At 42.9% G+C, this 17,044-nt stretch overlaps 1 protein-coding gene across 1 annotated transcript in view; it reads left to right on the top strand.

The window, feature by feature from the left end:
- The window catches only part of LOC105390957 (DENN domain-containing protein Crag), a 37,689-nt gene that overhangs the window by 7,018 nt on the left and 13,627 nt on the right, over positions 1 to 17,044 (top strand). The window contains exons 4-22 of the mRNA XM_048628660.1: positions 568 to 807; positions 1,165 to 1,252; positions 1,847 to 2,006; positions 2,396 to 2,587; positions 3,627 to 3,728; positions 3,963 to 4,135; positions 4,874 to 4,965; positions 5,297 to 5,418; positions 6,180 to 6,371; positions 6,714 to 6,878; positions 7,336 to 7,426; positions 7,793 to 7,938; positions 8,125 to 8,218; positions 8,609 to 8,737; positions 10,688 to 10,862; positions 13,277 to 13,463; positions 14,436 to 14,602; positions 15,588 to 15,709; positions 16,777 to 16,890. Coding sequence (XP_048484617.1) covers positions 568 to 807; positions 1,165 to 1,252; positions 1,847 to 2,006; positions 2,396 to 2,587; positions 3,627 to 3,728; positions 3,963 to 4,135; positions 4,874 to 4,965; positions 5,297 to 5,418; positions 6,180 to 6,371; positions 6,714 to 6,878; positions 7,336 to 7,426; positions 7,793 to 7,938; positions 8,125 to 8,218; positions 8,609 to 8,737; positions 10,688 to 10,862; positions 13,277 to 13,463; positions 14,436 to 14,602; positions 15,588 to 15,709; positions 16,777 to 16,890 — 2,751 coding nt within the window. The remainder of the gene's footprint in view (positions 1 to 567; positions 808 to 1,164; positions 1,253 to 1,846; positions 2,007 to 2,395; positions 2,588 to 3,626; positions 3,729 to 3,962; positions 4,136 to 4,873; positions 4,966 to 5,296; positions 5,419 to 6,179; positions 6,372 to 6,713; positions 6,879 to 7,335; positions 7,427 to 7,792; positions 7,939 to 8,124; positions 8,219 to 8,608; positions 8,738 to 10,687; positions 10,863 to 13,276; positions 13,464 to 14,435; positions 14,603 to 15,587; positions 15,710 to 16,776; positions 16,891 to 17,044) is intronic.

Genomic DNA, 17,044 nt, shown 5'->3' with positions numbered 1-17,044 from the left:
ATCAATACCACGTAATAAATATCAGGACCGTATTACTGAATTGGGCCATAGTAATAGTAACTCTCGTGGACCATAGTACCTTATACGTTACATACTGATTTATCTAGAGCATGTTTAGAGCATCACAATAGGTAGTACATTTAATCACTAAATGAAGCAAGACACAATTGCATCACGGCATCGGTATACAAAGGTCTCCTGTTGCATTTCGGAAAATCAAAAGCCCTGCCATCTGCATTCGGGAAGATTTACTCCAGACCAACTACGAGTAGAATGCCATCAAAGTTGCTTCTTTTTGGTCTGGAAAAAAATTTGCTACCATTCACGACACTGAGACGCCAGAAGAAGAAATCCTCGGCCTCTTTCCTCCATCTTTTGACTTATATTCACAAACAATAGAGCAGCACTAGCATTGTCACCGTGGTGAAGTGTCTGCTCAAGCTGCGCTGATCGCACCTACAAGGTTCGCCGAAAATACGTCACTCAGAGAGCCTCCTTTAATTATCCTCCCATAATTTTATACCGTATTAACTGTTGAATATAACTAACCCACCCCTCTCCTTCCAGGTGTAATGTACGAGGGCAAAGAACGCCTCATGACGGACGCAGAAATGGTCCTGTCCACGGTCGGCGGCCGTCTGGCCAACGTCAACAACTCTACGGCTAAAACCTTCATAACGTACCGTCGCGCGCACACACACGCACCGTGTAATGCGTTAGTGGTCGTCGATGTGTGCGTGATCATAGTGAGCAAGGGGGAGACGCCGCCGCATGCCTTCTGTGTGATACCGAAGAATTTGAATAAGGGTAAGTTGATATAGAACAAAAAAAATGATAAGTTACCTATTCGAAAAGGTACCTTCTTCAAGGAGATAACATAAACATAGAGGCATGCTATACCTACCTACTACAAATCTAACTACTGCCAAAGGGGCCTATATGTCTGCCAGTGAATGCTTTTTGGGTGATATTTGTGGTTGTAATTATGTGGAGCCTTGTATTTTCGTAACCACTATTTAATTTTGATAACAACTCCTATGGTTTACCTTAGGCGGGTGTACAATATGATGATGATGATATACTTAACCAAGAATGCAGTACATATTATAAAAACTCAATGTTTATAAATAAGATAATGTTGTTATAATTGGTATTAAATTGCAGGTCTAATGGGCAGCGATGTTTTCCTGTGTTACAAGAAGTCAATGAACCGGCCACCCATCATACCGTACAAGCCAGAAGTACTATTTAGGTAAATATTTCAAGAAAATCTATGGCTTTAACAATGTTTTTTCATCGAAAAATTTTAAGTAAGTTAGTAATGCTAAATGTTGAGCAAAATACCACGAGTTTTGAGACACAAGTAACCATTAGAACCATTTATAGCTGCAGTAAAACTAAACATTTAAAAAAAGATGTACTTACCTACCTAACAGTAGTATTGTTACAAAATTTCTCCAGGGAGTTAGGAAGTTTTCTCCTTTCGTTATGAAAGCTAATTGCCGGCACTGTATCACTAATGTGTGTAATGAACCTTATAAAGCGGTGCGTGCCTCACATGTTACATAAGAAGGGCCGTAATAGGTGTTTTGTTTTATTTGTTTGCTAAAAGAATATGTATTTGCAATATCTTGTACGCTCCTTACCCCTATCCTGTCCTGATTATAACTAAGTAGGAATACTGATTGCAAAGAGTGGAATTTTAGAAGTAAACTTTCTGAAGACAGGTGCATCTCTGATATTCTGAGAAACTTTTTATCTATGGGATCAACCCTGCTATCGCGATATTCCAGTGATAACAATAAATACCTAAACTAACTAAATAACAATTTCCACGACTCCCCAGATACCCAACAACGGACCGTCGCAGCCTGGCCTTCCCCACGTCCGTCCCTCTGTTCTGCCTGCCCATGGGAGCCACGCTCGAGATGTGGCCCATCGCCGCCGCCGCGCCGAGGCCCGTGTTCTCTACGTTTGTGCTTACTGTCGCCGACGCCACGGATAAAGTGAGTTTATTTACTGTTTGAGTAGTATTCTTCTCAGCGTGTCGATTTTGGTGCCACAATTGCACTCCCTTTCTACAGTTGTAATCACCGAGACCTAGAACAAGATAAACAATCCATACCAGATCAATGTGTGTATAGCTTTCAGGCTGAAGATCGCATTATTGGACGCAGGAATATAGAGGTTTGGATTGCCGGTTTTAAGAAGTGAATTAGGCACCATCATAGTTGCAAGTTAGAAATGAGAAACCGTTCCTTTGCCCGTAAGCCTATACCTACGTACAAACATGACGTTATTCACACTCAAACCAATTTCATATATTTATTTATAGATAACCAACAGCGTTACAATTTCACATAAGTACCTATACCTTAAATTTCCCAATCCTCAGGTATACGGCTCAGCAATAACCTTCTACGAGTCGTACCCCCACACTCGGCTAGACGATCACCAGATGGAGGAGCTGGGCTGGCGGCGCGGGGTGTCCCACGCCACGCACTCGCTGCACGTCAACAAGACCATCTGCCTGCTGTCGCGGTGGCCCTTCAGCGATACTTTTGAACGATGGTTGATGTATATATGGGTGAGTTCTACTCGTATGTTGTTGTAGTTAGGTTAGGTTAGGTACAATTCCCCTTTAGGTATACGGCTCAGCGTCCGCAGCACGGCTTCGTTTTCGTCGTCGATAAACTCGTTTAATGCACGTTCCACCAATAACAGCGTATTTATGGCGAATCGTCATATAGTAACGTTTATCTACGTCGTTAACGAACCCGTGTAGCGGCAATAGAAGTACTAGGCTCGCAGCAGATGGAGGAGCTGGGCTGGCGGCGCGGGGCGTCCCACGCCACGCACTCGCTGCACGTCAACAAGGCCATCTGCCTGCTGTCGCGGTGGCCCTTCAGTGATACTTTTGAACGGTGGTTGATGTATATTTGGGTGAGTTTTGTCTTTTCTGTATGGAATTCTGGTTCTTGGTTAGGTTAGGTCCAATACTCCTTTAGGCATACGGCTAAGCAGACGTATATTTGGGTGAGTTTTACATTGTTGTAGTAAGGAATAGTGGGGTAAGGTTAGGTTAGGTACAATTCCTCTTTAGGTATTCGGCTCAGCGTCCGCAGCAAGACTTCGTTATCGACGTCGATAAACTCGTTTAATGCGCATTACCCAATAACAGCGCTGTATTTATGACGAATCGCGATATAGTACCTTTATCTACGTCGATAACGAACCCGTGTAGCGGCAGCAGCAGTACCAGGCTCGCAGCAGATGGAAGAGCTGGGCTGGCGGCGCGGGGCGTCCCACGCCACGCACTCGCTGCACGTCAACAAGACCATCTGCCTGCTGTCGCGGTGGCCCTTCAGCGATACTTTTGAACGGTGGCTGATGTATATTTGGGTGAGTTTTGTTTTTGCTCCAAGGAGTGGTGACCATTACTACCGATGAAGTATTAGAGACCCAAAAAGAAATGGCGGGATGACTTAAATACTCCTCTTGTAATAATTGGAGTCAAGAGGCCCAAGACTGCACCCAGGGACATTTGGACACATTAGGTTGCTTAAAAACGAATGATACTTATTAAATTTTAATTTCTTTGAAATAATCATAATGTTTTGTTACAGGAAATGTCGTTAAGCAAAACGCCTTTAAATATACCGGTGGAGCGCTACATCACACATTTACTCGAAGAAGTACCTTTTCCAGAACCTAGAATACTATTACAGGTATATTATTTTTATACAGTACTACTACCTACATTACATACGTTGTTATGGTCAATGTAATGAATATGTTTTTTGCACCGGCTTAGTAGAGTTTAATGAGTTGCTGTGACATTGGAGTCCAAGCCGTTACGATTCCAATAACCTATCTTGAGGATTGTTCGGGGTTGAGGTACCACATTTGCTTTATTGATGTAAACCTATATCTGTATCTTCACTACACTTCTTTCCCCGCAGCTATCGCCAACGAACTCCCACAACCGCGTGATAGTGACGCGTCGCGACGAGCAGCCGTTGGCGCGTAGCGGCGCCGGCTTTAGACAACTGCTGCTGAACCTGGGCCCCGACCACTGCCTGCTGCTGTTAGCACTAGCCATCACCGAGCAGAAGATACTTATACACTCGCTCAGGTTATATTTATCAATATTTCGGTAGTTTTTGTACAAAAAACCTTTGCCTAGAAAAGGGATTTTATAGCAATTTCGGAATGGAAATATAAACCTTATGATCTACATGAGAATGTGAGCAAAAATTGGTGACTCCGACGTAATAATGCCGGCGCCAACAATTTTCCTGAGCAGAAGATACTTATACACTCGCTCAGGTAACTAAAAATTGGTGAATCCGACGTGATTATGCCGGCGCCAACCATTTTCCTGAGCAGAAGATACTCAGGTAACTCTCACAACCACGTGATAGTGAGGCTTCAGACAACTGCTGCTGAACCTGGGCCCCGACCACTGCCTGCTGCTGCTGGCGCTGGCCATCACCCAGCAGAAGATACTTATACACTCGCTGAGGTTATATTTATCAATATTTAAGGAGTTTTTGTAACCTTTGCCTAGAAAAGGGATTGTAGAAATTCGGAATGGAAATTAAAACCTCATGATCTACATGACAATGTGATCCAAAATTGGTAACCCCGACGTGATCATGCCGGCGCCACCAATTTTCCTATTAAGATTTAGGCAATAGCAAATTAGATTAATGTCTAGTTAGTATAGGAGTAATACAATTTCATTGTATTTAAATAATTTTATGAACAATACAATTTAAAAATCTAATATTTTAGATAAAGCTTTATGAGGCGACGCGAAGCTCAAACGTAGTGTCTGTCGATATGATAATGTAGTGTGTTTTGTCCGTAGGCCCGACACACTGACTGCAGTTGCGGAAGCGGTCACAAGTTTTCTTTTCCCGTTCAAATGGCAGTGTCCCTACATACCTCTATGTCCATTAGGTAAGTTCCGTTTTTAATTAATTACTGATCCACCAATCCTAGTTATGAGCTTCTAACCGTCTGTTACTGACTATAAGGCCCTTCCTAACAGCGCTACACCTGGATAGGGTATATATTTAGTTACAAATCTTCTAAACGTGATTTGGCAGAACGAAAGGAAAGGCTCACTCGCTATTGTATTCCATTTCAGCGAATGACAGGTTTAGCGTTTTAACGATGTCCTAATTTCTGTGCACAAATAAAGAACTTCTATCTATCTTTGCCTACCCTGCAACAGAGAACATTGAACGGTGCGTGAGTGTTCAACTAACATTCTCTTTGCTTCCCGCAGGTTTAGCGGAAGTACTACACGCGCCTCTCCCGTACCTGATCGGAGTGGACTCGCGCTTCTTCGACCTGTTCGAGCCGCCGCCCGACGTTACGTGCGTCGATCTGGACACCAATAATATTACTGTGAGTATTGATGAAAAAAAAGTCTATACAGAATGCTTCTTTATTAGTGGATATCCCATTCCAAATCATAGACACATTCTGATTGAGTAGGTATTTAACTTAACCTATGAAACAGGTGTTTTGTTTTTCCCGATTTCAGAGTAGGCCCCATAATGAAATTTATACAGTATGGCGAGTACATTCACCTGCCAACGGGATAGCTACTAATAAACAAGCAGCCTGTATAAATATTACATAATATAACTAAAAAACAGAGCCTCTCTGAGTGGCGTTATAACTGGACGTTATTCAGCAGCGCAACTGACGCTAATTCGAATCGTTATTCCTTTTAGCACGGTGACAAACCTTATTCCAGATGTATTGTTTGTCACAATTAGAACGACTGAACGTAACGTAAGCGTAAAAAGTAACGATTAGCCCCTATATTTAAAAAAATAATAAAAAAATCGTTTATTCATTTTCAAACAAGACATATATGCATAACACCCCAAACAATACAATTTTTTCTCGGGGTAGTACACTCTAATTAGCTAGGTATTTTTATAAACGCTTAAAGTAGGTATAAATACAATTAAATTATATGAAACATGCAGCCAGTTATGTACTATAGTTTATACAATCCCAATAAAAAACACAAGTTGAAGGTAACAATAATTGAGTCTTATTACATTTATTACAAAAGCTATCGGTATTTCCAATATTAGGTACAATCTCTAAATTTTAAGATATGTGTGGTTGAAATTACGTGAATTTGTCCCCAGGTATGCGAATCCCAAAAGCACATATCCATCAAGCTCCTGCCCAAGCGGAGCGCGCGAGTCCTGAAGCAGACTCTAGAAGCGTTGTACAGTGCGTGCCGAGCCACCATGGCCTCCGCGCCTAGTTCTACTGATAAATACAATGGGGAAACTACCACTACGCTCGATAGAGACTTCCAGAGGAGGAATAAAGAGGTATGTTCATCAGCTAGTAATCGTAATAGACTTAATTTGCTATGTGAGTTCATCATCATCTCTATGTGAGAGAGCACGACGTAAAATTCACATCATGCCTTATCATGGCATGCCTTAGCATAGCATGTATTGCGTCTCATGCTACGTCTCCTTCTGACACTGTTGGTTACCTGACTAAGGTCGTCGGTCCAGCAGACAGGAAAGATCGCTACGTACGATTGTAAGCTTCCGTTTTTTCACTTAATTCGTCACTTTTAGCAGTTACCTATAACACCACTTCTTAGTTGTGAACTACTTTTTCTGACAATATCACAGTCTTCATACGTGTCCTTTCACTTCCAGCAAGCGCTCGAGCTGAAGATCCAAGAAGCCTTCCTGCGCTTCATGGCGGTGACGCTGGCGGGGTACCGCGGCCACCTGCTGCCCATCACCAAGGCGCCCACCGCCGGCACCACCGACCCGCACGCGCTCTTCCACATGGACGCCTTCCGCGCCTCTAGAGACAAGGTACTTACAGTCACTGACAGACGCCTCCCGCGCCTCTAGAGACAAGGTACAGTCACTGACAGACGCCTTCCGCGCCTCTAGAGACAAGGTACATACTGTCGTCTACTGGCTTTCTGGCGTGAGCTTGGGTGGCTTAATAGCTAATACCCCATAGGTATTTCACGCATAATGGCCAACCTTAGAGGCTAAATGCGGAAAACCAGCTCGCCATGACAGATACATATGTAAATAGAAGGTACATATACTATCTGGAACCGAATTTACCGTCTTTCGACATTCTACTTCTATGTAAGTACCTAACAGCAGATATTTTTGTCTTGTTACTTCATCTGCGACGCGAAAATAACACAGATCAATAAACCTAACTTGATCCCATAGGAAGTGCGAGCGATATAGTCAAAACCGAGCTACGTGATTGATGCTGGATCATATAGTATATATTTTTAAATGTTTTCAGACGCACCAGAAGTTCTACGCGCTGATGATGAGAACGCAGATGTTCACGCGGTTCATCGAGGAGAGATCTTTCGTCTGCGATGATGAACAGGGTAACGGAATACATCAATATTACTCCCTTATAAAATATGTAAATCAAATTTCGTTACCTAATTCTTTTTAATAGCGGAATTAATTTCACAGTGGAATGACAAGAAATTACGCATGCCTTCCATATATTTAAATATTAACTAGGAGTAGCCTGGCTGCGGAGAGCAGCAAGGCGGCATCTAGTAAAACATATTATGACGTTGTATAAGAGCCCGCGCACTAGGCCGCCACATTTCCATATATTTTTGTTGGCTGCGCAGCCAGGCTGCCTATTGCGCGGGAGGCCTTATCAATTATTTGTATATTCATGAGCAACTGCACAATTTCCTAACCCTTCAGACATGAACCTCACATTTCCCCCTCGACAGGTCTGCCATTCTTCGACGAGTGCACGGAGAAGGTGCTGGCGGGCGAGGAGGCGCTACTCGGCACGGAGCCGGGCGCGGCGGCCGAGCGGACCGTGTTCGTGCTGCCCCCCGACCCGCCGCACCCAGGTCTATATCATCATCAGCCAGTAATCATCATCCTCCACAGCCAATAATCATCCCATGCTGGACATAGGCCTCTACCAAGGAGTGCCACAACAACCGGCTACCCGCCTAAGGTCGACAGTCCAGCGGGCAGAAGGGCGTCCCACGCTGCGTTTGCCTGTTCGGTCATAGTAGGTCTATACAATATTGAAGGCGAGTGCACGGAGAAGGTGCTGGCGGGCGAGGAGGCTCTACTCGGCACGGAGCCGGGCGCGGCCGCCGAGCGGACCGTGTTCGTGCTGCCCCCGGACCCGCCGCACCCAGGTAGAATATTCCAGAAGATGTATCATCAACAGCCAATAATCGTCCGGTTTATTCACGTAGAATGTTCCAGAAGATATGTCATCAATCCACAGCCAATGATCGTTCGCTGCTGGAAATTTAGGCCTTTTTAAATGACAGTACCTTCCTCATTTATCGGTACCAGTTCATCATCAGTCAATAATCATCCCCTGCTGGACATAGGCCTCTCCCAAGGAGCGCCACAACACTTGGTCCTCGGCCTTCCTCATCCAACCACTACCGGCTACCCGCCTAAGGTCATCAGTCCAGCGAGCAGGAAGGCGTCCCACACTGCGTTTGCCTGTTCGGTCATAGTAGGTCTATACCTACACATACAATATTGCACAAGTAACTATGTGTCGGTCATAGTAGGTCTATACAATATTGAAGGCGAGTGCACGGAGAAGGTGCTGGCGGGCGAGGAGGCTCTACTGGGCACGGAGCCGGGCGCGGCCGCCGAGCGGACCGTGTTCGTGCTGCCCCCGGACCCGCCGCACCCAGGTCTAAAGTCAAAGTCAAAGTCAAATGTTTTTATTAATCGTATAAATATAAAATTTTCTGATGAACGTCAATTTTTTCAAACTACTATCCGTTCGGATAAGGGGCTCTTTCTTTCTTAGCAGAAGAACGGAGGCAAGAAACTCGCGGCCGAATGGGCCGTGTTCAGTCTATGCACGTGCAATATTCCAGAAGGAATATTATGAACAACCAAAAATGGTCCGCTGCTGGACCTTCCTAATTACGTTACCTTCTTCATTCATCAGGTACCAGTAACCGGTCTTATTTTGTCGTACGCTACATACATTCATTGAATTTGAAGTGGTTTCAACTCGACATCTCGAATAATAGGGAATATGCTTGTATTTTTTAAATATTCTTATTCAATAGTTTTACATCGCTTTATTGTAGTAAAAAAACAAACCCATAAGAAGTCATTTAAGGTATTTTAATTAAAGTAAAAAATTTGCAACCGACACGACCACTTTAAAAACCCGTCATGATGGCGCGCTAAGTGTGACGTCACGCTCTTGTTTCACGGCTTAGAATGATGACTTCCGCCAGTCGCGCCTACGCTCAGTTCTATGGGCATAGATTATTCTGAGATTGACATAATACTAACGTTTTACGTCACTTCCGCCCTAAAGCCCCATCCATACGCTTGCTGTTTGTCACAAACACGGCAAACAGCAAACAAAGTCACAAACACCAACCACAATCACCGAACACAAACAGCCATCCACATGCTCGGCGAACGCTCATAACATTCCGAACCGGCAAACACGGCGGACGACGAGCTATTACTTTCGGGTTGACATATTTTTACTATATAAATTAAAGCAAGAGAAAGAAAAAAGGAAAATAAGAAGAAAGCAAAGACGATGGTGTAATAATGGTGGCGATAATAATAATAATAATAAAAAAAAACTGACTTCTTCTTTTTAATTATTATTTTATTTTATAGTTTTTAGTTTATTTGCAATAATTTTTAATCAAAAGTAAGATGCAAATGATACCAAAAAGTCCTACTAATCAATACGAATCATTCAAGCCTAAACACGAGGTAGTTGCTACATATATACTGTTGAGGAGTTCCCTTGACTGCCTTCCGTTTCCATCATCAGATCAGCTCAAGGTCACCATCATATTTTTTTGTTACAAGAACTATATTTATGTTTTTAATTTCATTAGAATCGGTTAATATGTGTCCAATTGTTCCAAAATGGAAATTCATACCCTGTTTTTACCCCTTTACCCACCCTTAGGGGTGAGATAAAATTCTGAAAAAAAAATGGGACCACCTGGGAGCTCAACCCAATACAAAAAAAAAAGAATTTTCAAAATCGGTTCATAAACGGCAGAGTAATCGGTGAACATACATAAAAAAAAATGCGCGTCAACGAAAAAGTGTAGCAAGTTGATACGTCCGCCTCCTCCAAGCTCAGCGCGCATACTGATCGCTGCCAGACGTGTGGATACGTAGAAAACTGTTTGCCGAACATCCTTTGATCTGGCAAGAAAAACCGACACCGATGCCGAACACTGGCGAACACAAACACAAACAGGCAAACAACGACAAACACCCATCCACACGTCAGTGTTTGCTGTTTGCTGTTTGCTGTTTGCCATTGTTCGCCGAGCGTGTGGATGGGGTATAAGAAAATTCGTGACGTTTCTAATGTTGGAACTTACCGCAGTTTTTTTCAACAATTAATTACTTGCTCAAAAATTAATTATATTCAAAAATATTAATGGAGGCTTAAATTTGAAATAACAAAGTTTATTAAAAATAATATTTGATTTTTATTTGAATCAAATGCATATTCCCTATTGCCTCATTTATGAAGCGACCCCGAGCGCCAGGCTGAGCTACAAACAAGTCGTACAGCTCTTCGCATTGCTAACATTTCGTTCTATCTAAAACTCAATCCTAATACCTGCCCCATTCCCCAGGAACAACATACACCTACACTCGCTTCGAGCTCAACCCTGACCTCATGACGACGGGCGGCGGCGGCGGTGGCGGCGCTCAGCTGATGTCCACCGCTGTGGCTGCCTCGGCGGATTCCCTGGCTGATGCTGAACCCATGGCCAAGAGGACTAGACATGAGGCGAATATAGCTATGAGGTGAGAGAGGAAGAGGATAGAATGGGGTCAACGAATGGTATAGAGCAGTGTTTTTCAACCTTTTTCATGACGCGACCCCCCTGGTATAAAAAAATATTTCGCGACCCCCTTGACCCTTTCGGTTTTTTATCATGTCATTCATTCATTTATTTTATACATATATATTACACATACTTATCGGATTTAAAAACACATTATTTTAGAATTACACACTTAGAATACGTGTGGCCACATAGGTACGTACAACGAATTTCTTTTTCTAAATTAGCTTTTTCTATCTGACTTTTTTGAGCATTTCAATATCTTGAATAAAAGTTTTCAACGGTGAAATGAAAGTAAAAAGACAAAGTACCTGGCTTTACAAAAAAAATTGTGGTCGTCGTCTTTGAACCAGACAGGAAGGCCTACCCACGCTACGTTTGCCTATTCGTGGTCTCCACTCGAGAACTCGTCTACCCCAACGGTTATCGGTTCTTCGGCAGATATGACCAGCCCACTGCCACTTCAGCTTGCATATTTTGACAGCTATGCCAGTAATCTTAATCCTCTGACTGACGGAAAACCTCATTTCCGATACGATTTATCAGAGAAACCCCAAGCATAGCTCTCTCCATAGCACGCTGAGCGACTTTAAATCGGTGGACTAGTCCTACCATCAGTGCCCACGTCTCTGCACCATAAGTCATCACTGGCAGGACGCACTGGTTGAAATCTTTAGTCTTCAGGCTCTGAGGGATGGCCAAGGAGAATATGTGCTGACGAAGTTTTCCGAATACAGCCCAATCCCAGTTGGATGCGCCTTGCAGCCTCCTTGTCGAAGTTGCTTCTGCCTAGCCGAATTTGCCTTTTGTCTCCCCGAGGTAGACATATCTTGCACAAATTCGATTGTTGCCTCACCAACGATCATCGGCTCCAGTTCGATGTGAGCATTGTACCTATATGACTTTCGTCTTGTCCAAATTTATACCCCGAAGCCTACACGTTGGGAAGCAGCATTTAGGCCACTTCCATCATCCAGCTGAGTTCCTGCAGAGATTCTGCCATAATAACGATGTCGTCCGCGAAGCAGAGTGGTGTGTTATGTACTCGCCATTTATACATATGCCAAGTCGGCGGCATCGTACAGACTCCTCAACATAGCGCCATTCGATTTGAAATCTCTGCAACGCTACCAAAATTTCCCATGTCTCGATGGAGTTGAAGGCGTTTTCATAGTCCACAAAGGCTAGATTATACTCTTCGGTATTCTGTGTAATCTGCCTTACTGTGTGGATGTGGTCTATTGTACTAAAACAGATCCATGAGATAATTTAATTAATAAAAAACAAACTCAGCGTTCGCACTTAAGATTTTTTTTATTTTTAAAGTATGAATACTAATTGTCTTTATTGTTTTTGTACTAAAGTTCCCAGTTTTTTCCCCCGTTGGCGACCCCCCTACAGAAGCTTCGCGACCCCCCAGGGGGTCGCGACCCACAGGTTGAAAAACACTGGTATAGAGGGAGTGTGGAGAACGCACGGTATCAGCGTGGAAGTTTCCAGAACTGACCACGTTCTTTCTGCTTATCTGTATATTGTGTAAGCACCTTATGTAAATACAGGGTGGGCCAGTGAAAAGTTTAAATTTAAAAAATTCACTGAAAAAAAACTATAAGAAATATTTCAAAAAATCTTTTTTTAATATAACGTCAGAAGTCGGGAATTTTTTTTGGAATAATTATAGTGTTCATATGACCACCGTTGCGACTTCGGCATTCTTCCAAACGAGAATGGAAATTTGTCAATACTCTTTTGCATATTGTTGGTATTGCCACCATCTCTTCCCTAATCTTTGCTTTTAATTCACGCAGCCTCCTCGGTTTATGAATGTACACACGGTGCTTCAGGTATCCCCATAGAAAAAAAAAACTACTGGGTCAGGTCAGAGCTCCTGGGTGGCCAGGATATTGCGTCTCCGTGAAATCAGCTTTTCCGGGAAAATTTCTAAAACTACCGGCATGGACTCAATTGACGTGAAACAAGTGGTTTCGTGTTGCTGGAACCACGTTATCGAATTGTAAACTCAAATTCCTATAGCTTAGGGGACAGAAACACTCGTAACACTTCCTATGGCAATACCGAGGTCTCAATGCAACAAAATTTCCATTCTCGTTTGGAAGAATGCTGAAGTCGCGACGGTGGTCATATGAACACTTCTGACGTTATATTAAAAAAAGATTTTTTGAAATATTTCTTATAGTTTTTTTTCTGTGATTTTTTAAAATTTAAACTTTTCACTGGCCCACCCTGTACTTCGCTGGACTACCTTTTCATGCTGCCTGACAAAGTATTGTATGAGTAATTGAGTATATGCCCCAGTTGTCTCCCGCGCTTTCCTTAAAGTTAACAAATACTATAGTGCACTGTTTACCACAGAGTGGCGCGCAAAGCATCAGCCTCCCCGGAAGCGTGGGCCGCCTGCCTGCTCGGCGCGTGCTACTCCATCCACTTCCTGTCGCTGGCGAGCCGCGTGGCCCTCGCAGCCGGCCGCGAGCGCACCACCCTGCGGCAAGCCTACGAGCTGCTGCAGCGAGCCACCAAGCACCGCCTGCAGCTGGACGAGGTGACTACACACCTGCACTACAGTACAGGAGCGCACCACCCTGCGGCAAGCCTACGAGCTGCTGCAGCGAGCCACCAAGCACCGCCTGCAGCTGGACGAGGTGACTACACACCTGCACTACAGTACAGGAGCGCACCACCCTGCGGCAAGCCTACGAGCTGCTGCAGCGAGCCACCAAGCACCGCCTGCAGCTGGACGAGGTGACTACACACCTGCACTACAGTACAGGAGCGCACCACCCTGCGGCAAGCCTACGAGCTGCTGCAGCGAGCCACCAAGCACCGCCTGCAGCTGGACGAGGTGACTACACACCTGCACTACAGTACAGGAGCGCACCACCCTGCGGCAAGCCTACGAGCTGCTGCAGCGAGCCACCAAGCACCGCCTGCAGCTGGACGAGGTGACTACACACCTGCACTACAGTACAGGAGCGCACCACCCTGCGGCAAGCCTACGAGCTGCTGCAGCGAGCCACCAAGCACACGCACTTGGCACCTGAATGTAGTGACATAATACTGGCAATAGCCAGAGGGATTAGTGGGAGTTTTTCTCACTATTCGAAACTTTCAGTGAAAATTAAAAACTAATATGTGTGGCGTTGAGGTAGTGCATGTGGCGCCTCACCTTCTTCTCGTCTTCTACTACAGCCTATAGCAGTAGTCAGTACGCAGTTCGTTGCTGGACGTAGGCCTCTTCCAAATTATGCCACAGGATGCAATGTTTAGCTTTCCGATGTGCTGTGACGGCGCTAATTGCACGGCACACTTATAGCATTCTCTTAGCCCCAACCCATTTATATATTCAATCTACCTATAAAAACAAATGAATTAATTAATTTTGATAAGAATGAGTCTTGCAGAGCTGGATTACAAAACTAAAGGGAAAACGACTTAATAATGACTTATAGTTATGAGTTAATAACCTAGTGTCGACCTTAAATTATAGGTATTAACCGAAGGTCCACCCCCGCAGGTATGCTACCGAGTGATGATGCAGCTCTGCGGCATCCACTCCCTCCCCGTGTTGGCAGTCCAACTGCTGTTCCTCATGAAGCGGGGGGGCTTACAGCCGAATGCGCTGACTTACGGGTACTACAACCGCTGCGTGCTGGAGGCGCACTGGCCTAAGGACATGCCTAGGTAAGAAAATTGTTACGTTATTTATTCAAATTGATTCGCACTGCAACAGATATGGACAGTACAGATAGGTATTATAAGTGGCGAAGATTTAATTTATTACTAAGGTGTGCAAAAATATATTTTCCCGTCATAAAATATTGTGAATATCACATCATCAGTTAATCTAAAATTCTGATGGGAATCGCGTTGAAGGGTCCTTAGCCACTACAACTCATATTAAATTTAACCTTTATATGCATTAGGGTAGTAGATTCCGTGGAAATAATTAGGAATCTCTTTTACACATAACGTAAAACTTTAGAGAGAATTGACAACATTTCAAAATTTTATACAGTTGAAATTCGAAAACCATTTAGAGATATGGCTCTAATATTCACAAAAAAAATGTTTCCGATTTTTCTATTGATTTATTTCAGAGAAAAACATAAAAATCTAAATTATCATTCGTGACATCACGATGTGGCATAATAATTAAACGCGCTTTTACTTCTAAAACATGAACAACAAAAAAACATGTTATGTCACTTTAACAATGACAAACATCACTCAAATGTCTGTCACTTTTATGTGTCTTTGTCAATGACGAAAGTTCGTGATTGGTTCTTGCCACAAAATAAAGTTGAAGTTGAAGTTGATTGGTCCTTGTTCATGTCAAGTTAATGTCATCCAACTTTTTTTTTTTAGGTTAGGCAGGCAACGAAAATATTTTTATCCCAAGCCTCGACGTGACGTCACTCATATTATAAATATTTTGAACTTTGAAATTAAAAATATATATTAAAACATAGAAATATTAAGAAATAAAAAAATACGGGTCATCTAAATTTGTGATATCTCGTCGAAAATAAAATAAAATCGGTGAGCATTTTATTTGAAATGTTGTCAATTACAAATTATATAAAAAACATTGATCACTAATGTTTTTTATATTGTTTGTAATTCTCTTCTATCACTCTATCACCTATATTTCTTTCTGTTTCGCCAGTGGTTCCCGTCTGCTGTGGAACAAGCTCCGCATCGCCGTGATGGGCGCCGCTCTGTTCAGAAAAGCTGGCGCTCAGAGAGCAAGGCGGGAGGGTAACAGCTTGACCGTCGCTTCCGCTGGAGGTAAGCAATATTCATCATCATCATCATCATCATCATCATCATATCAAGCTATGCCATATCAAGCTATGTAAGATCAATTCTCGAGTATTGTAGTCCCGCCTGGAACCTAGTTTATGCAGTCCATTGTGAACGACGGGAAAAAGTTCAGAAACGATTCCTGTACCATCTTGCCTTTAATGACAATCTTTGCCGCTCACTTAGATCGTACTTATCCCGGCTTATAAAATATGACATGGAATTCTTGAAAGTGAGACGAGATCGAGCCGATATTATATTTCTTTATAAGGTATTACATGGCTTCATTGATTGTCCTGATATTTTACACTCAATTTCATTAAACGTACCTAAAGTGTCTGCGAGAGTCATTAAACCAGAACCCTTTTCAATACCAACTACTAAAACTAACCTTGGTGATCATGCCCCCATGCACCGTTTGATGAAGTTGTATAACACTTTTAGAGAGGATATCGATATTTATCACACATCTGTTAACCAACTAAAATCTGTGAAGCTTAATATGACCTAAAAATTTTGTACTCACTTATAAGTAATTGTATATGTTTTGTTAATAGGGTGTTTATACTTCTATTGATTTATTTGTCTACTGTATCTCAATTTTCTTCTGTTCACGAGATCACATCAAAAATTTTCTTTAATAATTATTTAGGTAATGTATAAATAATGTAATTCTTACGTGTTGTGGCTACAATTGTTAGTAGGTACATATACCACGTAATTTATAAGTTAAATTGTACTTGTCTGTTTTGTAGTCCTCAAATAATAATAATAAAAAAAAACATCATCAGCCTATAGCAGTCTCTGCTGGACGTAGGCCTCTCCCAAAGCACGCCACGAAATTTGAACATAGAAAGAACGAACAAATTTCCATTTCAAAACGTCTACATATTATAATTTAACAAATATTCGTTAGTTTCAAAGACTAGCTGGTCAAAAATTCTTTAGAAGGGCCTCCAGTGTCACAACCCCTTTTTGCTTGAAATGCTATAATTCCAACACTCTCTTTCTACATATAAATATATTAAATACAGAAATATTTGTCCACACAGGTACATTACCGCGCGTGCGGTCGGCGGCGGCGGTGGGTGATGGCTCAGACTTGGCCAGTCTCGCCGGCCTGGCCGCGTCTGAGCCGGCGGCCAGTCGCACTAGCCTGGACTCTGGTGAGTTTTGTATATAACTTGACGAAATCTTTCTAGTTACGGCCCCTTTTGGCCTTTCCGACTTATTTATATGAACTCCTTACACCTTACAGACTAGTGCGTAAAAAAATGGAGTCATCGTGCATTAGCATTTTGGTTTTTAGTGGGAAAATCC

The sequence above is a fragment of the Plutella xylostella genome, chromosome 21, assembly GCF_932276165.1.
Source record: "Plutella xylostella chromosome 21, ilPluXylo3.1, whole genome shotgun sequence".
NCBI lineage: Eukaryota > Metazoa > Arthropoda > Insecta > Lepidoptera > Plutellidae > Plutella > Plutella xylostella.
The sequence above is the reverse complement of the archived record's forward strand: the minus strand, read 5'-3'. Positions and strand labels throughout refer to the sequence as shown.